Source organism: Colossoma macropomum, unplaced genomic scaffold (genome assembly GCF_904425465.1).
Source record: "Colossoma macropomum unplaced genomic scaffold, Colossoma_macropomum, whole genome shotgun sequence".
In the NCBI taxonomy this organism is placed as follows: domain Eukaryota; kingdom Metazoa; phylum Chordata; class Actinopteri; order Characiformes; family Serrasalmidae; genus Colossoma; species Colossoma macropomum.
This window is the reverse complement of record NW_023494805.1, coordinates 34,141,274-34,147,594: the sequence shown is the minus strand read 5'-3', so window position 1 is coordinate 34,147,594 and position 6,321 is coordinate 34,141,274. Positions and strand designations below refer to the sequence as shown.

General features: G+C 43.6%; 1 protein-coding gene across 1 annotated transcript; it reads right to left on the bottom strand.

The window, feature by feature from the left end:
* Positions 1 to 1,392: 1,392 nt before the first annotated feature.
* Positions 1,393 to 5,890, bottom strand: penkb (proenkephalin b). Its single transcript, XM_036597651.1, has 3 exons — positions 4,931 to 5,890; positions 4,444 to 4,596; positions 1,393 to 2,625 (listed from the first exon to the last, which is right to left on the bottom strand). Exons 1-3 carry the CDS (start codon positions 4,937 to 4,939, stop codon positions 1,978 to 1,980), a joined length of 810 nt encoding a protein of 269 aa, XP_036453544.1. The 5' UTR covers positions 4,940 to 5,890; the 3' UTR covers positions 1,393 to 1,977.
* Between the last annotated feature and the right edge of the window lie 431 nt (positions 5,891 to 6,321).

The window sequence follows — 6,321 nt, the reverse complement described above, 5'->3', positions numbered from 1 at the left end:
CTCATTTTATTTACAGTGATCGTCATAGAAACCAGGGGTCACATTGTCTACAACACAAGTAAAGCCATTTTATTTGTTGTCCAAAACAACCAGTGACATACAAATCTTCTGAGTTTTATATATGATGTTCATGATGGTAAAGTAAACATATATGTTTTGTGTGGGGATTTGCCCTATAATGCCCTACATGTACCTCTTCACCATGAATGAATTAAAAAATTATGCTTTAGGCCCCTTCCGCCCAATTACAGCTGGGATAGGCTCCAGCACCCCACCACGACCCAGAAGGATAAACGGTTTAGAGGGTGTGTGTGTGTACTTTAGGCCAAAACTTTATTTCAGAATTATTATAAAACAATGTCACAGGCATCAGATATCATATTCTTCACCATTTAATGTGATAACTATCTGTGAGGTAGCTTTTAGAGGTATTAACTTTAAGTTTCTGGGTCTTATCACCACCACCACTGTGAACAGTTTCTGGCAATGACGCATTTCACATCAATGATGAATGATGATCTGTTTACATTTTAATCCCAGGCTTATTACCTCTTATTATTCAGTTATTAATCTTAACTACTATGAATTATAGTTACCACGACAAAACTAATATGTAATATTTTACATTTTCTAGCCTCTCTTTATCTTTTAAAAATGAACAGGCTTTTGTGCACCTGTCAGACTGATATATGTAAATGACATCTCTTCTGATTGGCTTCCAATTATTATGCCTCATTCCACAACTAGTTATTCAGAAAGGCCTAAACACTTCTTATATGTTGGATTTTGTTACATCATAAAAACAAGTTAAAAATGGTTTTATGCAGCTTAGTTTACATATAGGAAATGTGAATGGTGCATTTTGAAACCTGTTTACACACCGTATCAAACTTTTGTAAAATATTATGCAAGTGAGGAAAATTTGGTTTTCTCATAAGTCTGACATGCCGATTAGATCCAGTTGAAGTGGTTAAGATTAGCCTACTATAGAAATGAAGGTGAAAGACTTTGGACTTTGGTACTGTGTTCTGAGCATTCTGTAACATTAGCAGTTCAACTGGCGCATGCTGAAAACACAGTTTATGGCTTTGACTCTTACCTTACTTACAGAATGATTGTGTTTCAGTTGTAAATTTTTTCAAGCTACCATCTTTAGCTGCAGTGCCCTCATTCTAGTCAGACCATTAAAATGAAAGCTTTTCACCATCATTTCACAACATTGATCAAGTGATTAGGGTAGCCTTTATAATGACAGGCATCATCTTGACATGCTCTAGTAAAGTCAGTCACTACTGCTGACTAACAATAGTCTGAAAGCACCACTCATAGATGAGACAGGATGTGTCTCTGGAACAGCAGATTGACATATTTATTTGAGACAGAGGCATTCTGTTGCAGTTTCGAGCAGTTTATTCAAGCTGTACAGCATATGACAAATTCAGACTGACATCAGAACAACAGACTATGAGAAATACAGGCATTGAGGGGGGGAATCACTCTGTTGTGGACAAATAAACAATGTGTTTTACCCTCTTTAGTCAGCTGCCATACCTCGTTCTGTCACCGGATCAGTCTCTAACTGAATTTGGCGTAAAAGTCTTTAACTGTGGTGAGGCTGAGGAAAGAGGAGCGAATGGACAAATGGAGAAATGGGCAGACCAGAGAGATAATAACGGAAATTACTATTATTATCATCATATTATTGTCTAATTCTGCTACACAGGCTTGCGTCTGTCGAAAGTAAATCCCATTACCCACCATAAGCCACTGTATTTGCTCTTTGATTGCATCTTGTTCATGTTCTTAATACATATTTATCACTATGTGGACTTTATGAACAAATCATAAACACGGTGTCAGCACTGTAAGCGTGTTTCTTTTTTATTTCTGCTGTGATCATAGAGTAACTTCTACGAGTTGGAGGACAGAGTGGAACAGAACACGACAGTTAATGGCTAATCAAAGTCTGCGAGGAATTTAAAATCCCATAAAACCCCCATATCTCTTCTCCATCTCTGACGACTCCTCTTCTTCCTCCTCCTCCTCCTCCTCTTCGTCTTCCTGCGGGGAGCGTTTGAGGAATCCTCCATAGCGTTTGCTCTCCTCCCCCCACTCTGGCCGGCCTACTCGCCTCATGAAGCCCCCGTAGCGTTTCTGTAGTAACCTCTGAGCCTCGGGGTCATAACCCCTCCTCATAAATCCGCCATAGCGCTTAGCCATGCCCTCTAACCCTGCAGCCCCTCCCCTCGCATTACGAAAGTCCCTGATTGCAGCTTGCTCCTTCTCGCTGTCGTCTTCCACCTGATTGGCCAGCACCTCAGCATCACTGCTGGAAAGGATTTCTCGGCCACGGTCGATGTCATCTGGCTCCAGGCCGTAGAGTTCAGCCGCCTTCTTCATGAAGCCTCCGTATCGTTTCATAAAGCCACCATAACGCTTCATGAAGCCACCGTATCTCTTCATGAAGCCACCGTACTTTTTCTCCTCCTGGTGTTGCTGTTGGGGCTCATTTTCTGCCGTTACCCGCTCTGCCTCAGGTGTGCTTTCGGTGGCCTGCAGGAGACCTTGACACAAGCCCCAAGAGCTGCCAACATTCAGATGCCCCTCGCACTGCAACACACACGCCTGCCAAAAACATACGAGCATGAGAACAGTCTGTAAGACACATACACACACCATCTGCAACTCTGACAAACACGCATAAACACCCAGCACTTCCAGCCTCTCCGGCATAATTAAGCACATCAGTGTTGATGCTGTGGGCGGAAATGTCAGCCCTGTGTCCAGTCCCCATTAACATCAAAGACGAATATATGACACCAGTAACTGCTTCCCCTTTCATTCCACAGCACTGTGGTTGGTGTAAATGAGTGAGTGAGTGTGTGCGGGCGTGAGGCAGTGATAAGCTTGTGGGCAACCATGTGAATGCTAATGCAGCATGACACTCAATTTTAAGAAAATCTTGAATAGAATGCTCTTAACACATGCAGTCATGTAATACTATCTTCATCAAGATTCTTGTAATGTGTATCACTCTAGATTACACCACATCTACGGCTAAACCTAAACTTAACCTCAGTAAACAAAATGAAGCTCTTTTAGTTTTCTTCATTTGTCCTCCAGCCAAATGTTGCTACTCACAACACCTGGCTGTTCAGGTTTTTCTGTGATTAGGTCTCCATAAAGAGAGTAAAACAGAGTATACAAACACACACACACACACAAAAATCAGGTTATTCAGTGAGAAGAGTGAGGGAAACTAAGTCAAAGCACATATATGTAAAACTTCACAGAGATGTCTCAGTGCATAGTATTGGTGTACAATTCGATTTCCAATTCAGTCACTTTACAGTTTCTCTCTCTTTCCCTCTCTCTCTCTGTCCCCCTCACCCCATTTCGCTCCCACAGCTTTGTGATGTGATAACCAGCCCCGGAAGATTTTAGGGCAGCTTTGATCAATACATCATCATGGATTTAGGCAGCATGCAGTGGTTAGAAAATGCCACACAATCAATTTATCAGTAATATAAGTTCATTTCCATTACAAAAGGCAGTCAAAATCAATATATAAACATCTAATCTATTGGCTAATAAAAAGATCTGAATTACTCTTGTAAACAAGTTGATGCCCTTTTCTTAAAAAAAGTCATCCACTGTGAAGTGTAAAAGACACAGTACCAAAATACCAAACCATTATTATTATTATTATTATTATTATTATTATTATTATTATTATTGCTGCTGTTGTGGTTGTTGTTTTGTTGCTGTTTGCCTGTTTTGTTGTTATATAATATTATGCTGTTGTTAGTAGTAGTATTTTTATTAACCTAACAAAGAAGCCCAAGCATGCACATCTGGCTTTAGAGGGTCTTGCTACACTGAACAGAGTGATGCATTGAATTTAAGTGTAAATTTTAAATATATTTTACATGAACACACACGTCTTTCCTTTTGGTAGTAAATGTGATGATAATACGTTTTATGCACGTGGAAATGAACGCACACATTCAATGCATGACAGTTCTCAGTTTATCTTATGAGAAATGCGCTTAAAAGAACAAGCTCTGAGCGTCCGAACGCTTCCATTCAGGTCACTGAACTGTCCAGTAGTGGACAGTCAGTGCGCACATCCAGTCGCTTTGACTTCCTTCTAACAGACATCTATCGCTGAGCCCTGCGCTGTAGGACAAGGTTTACAGGTTTGTATTATAGGAGTCTAAAAGAGTGTAAACGGTTTATCATAAGCAATAAGCTTCAACAGAAGCGCTTTCGTCACGGCTTCAAGCTCCCAGAGCGGCGCGCGCGGTTTCTGGCGCAAACTCAGAGCTCAGAGCGTGACTGTTTTACGCAGCGCTCCACTGTGTGTGGGTGTGTGTGTGTAGGTGTGTGTGTGTGCGCACCGGAACAGCATGCAGTGTGTGTTGTGTGTGCCAGCGCACTTACTATGGAGCTGATGCGCGTTTGCTGAAGCCCCAGGCGCCCGGAGCAGCGCGCGCAGTCCGCGCCACAGTCCGCGCGCGCCGAGAGCGCGAGCGACGCGACCACCAGCAACAGCAGCAACGACCACCTGGAGCTCACCAGCACCACCAACGACGGCTAAAGGAGGTAAGGAGGGGGCATAAAATAAAGTTACAGGCTTCATATTAACTGAACCACACTTTAATACTACAGTGAAGTGAAGCTGTAGCTTACACTGATGAATAAAACATTTACATCACACTCAATTACTGTCAAAAGTGAAAACGGAAACTGATATAATTCGTATACGATGCACACACATGTACCAAGTAAATTCAGTGCAGCACTTATTGGAAAAGAACGGAAGAAAGAAGAAAAACATGGAAATATGGAAAAAAAGCTGTAAATGACTCTCTGGCGTTCCTCATTCAGATGACAGTAAGAGGCCGTTTGGAGAGACGCGTTCACTGACCTTCATCATCACGCTCTGCTTGGGGGTCCACTTCAGTCCCAGCGCCGTGTGTGTGATGCCGCTGACGTCTCGCGCTAAACTGGAGCCACAAGTCTGGCTAAAAGTCCCCAGAGAGAGGGAGTGAGGGGGAGAGAGAGAGAGAGAGAGAGAGAGAGATGGAGGAGGGGTTGCGCAGTCACCGTCTGCGCTCCACTTCAGCCTCGACCACTGCAGACTTTATTGAGCGGCTTCTTTCTCCTATCGAGTCTCTTTCTGCGGGGCGCGTGTGAATGAAGTTGCTGAAGAAAATTCCCGTCCCGTCTTTAAAGGCGCTGCGCGAGGTTCCCCTCCGCGCGCCGGGGAAACTCACCCTGACGCGCAATGACGCACAAGAGCGAGGAGTGCTACTGTATAATGACCCACTTCACGACTAATTATATGAAGAGAGTCAGAAGGCAGAAAGGGAGAGGGGGTCAAGACGAAGGCAGAGGGGTCGCTGTCTACTAAATCATGTCCCAGCGCGAGCTCAATGGACCAAAACCTTCTCTCCAATTCCATTAAAGCGGTTCACTGTGTGGAGCCAAGAAGCAGATGACGTAGGGGCAGACATACACACTCCACACGCACAGACACGCACACGTTGGACTTGATAGTCCTACACCACACTCCACACATGCCATACAGACACATCCACACTCACACTGGGGTGAGACAAATAAGTCCTAGATTCTCCACTGAAAGATTTAGAATTCACTCTCAACACATCTTAGACTCTGTGTTTCTCCTACAGCAGAATAAACTCACACACACCAAGAGAGGTTATAAAGTGAGATACTTTGGCTCAGAAGAGGAAGAAGATATGCAAGATCTCATACCTTTGCAGTCACAAATTTGTCAGTTGTTTTGTACAGAAGCCAGCTCCTGCATGGTGGTGCAGTGGGTAGCGCTGTCACCTCACAGCAAGAAGGGCCTGGGTTCGATTTCCTGGCTGGGCAACCAGGGTCCTTTCTGCGTGAATCTTCTCCCCATGTCTGCGTGGGTTTCCTCCCACAGTCAAAAGGCATGCAGTCAGGCTAATTGGACATGCTAAATTGGCCCTAGGTGTGAGTGTGTATATGTCTGTCTGTCTGTCTGCCCTGTGATGGACTGGTGACCTGTCCAGGTTATATCCTGCCTTCCACTCAATGACTGCTGGGATAGGCTCCAGCTCCCCCCATGACCCAGAAAGATAAGCAGCTTAGAAGATGTGTGTGTAGTGTGTCCACTGTTTGTATTTTACAGCTTCCATCTTTTTGGGATACTTGCTTTAAATTTTTAAAGAAATCTGCAGGTATATTTTACACACCTCCAAAGTTCAGTCTTAGAAGTTGGTTGCATTTTCTGCTTTGATCCAAGTAATCCCAAACACATTC

Bases quoted from the DNA above. Each gene is read 5' to 3' on its own strand.
- penkb (XM_036597651.1), bottom strand. The intron at 2,626-4,443 runs GTAAGTGCGCTG...TGTTTTTGGCAG, and splicing joins AAACGCGCATCAGCTCCATA to GCGTGTGTGTTGCAGTGCGA.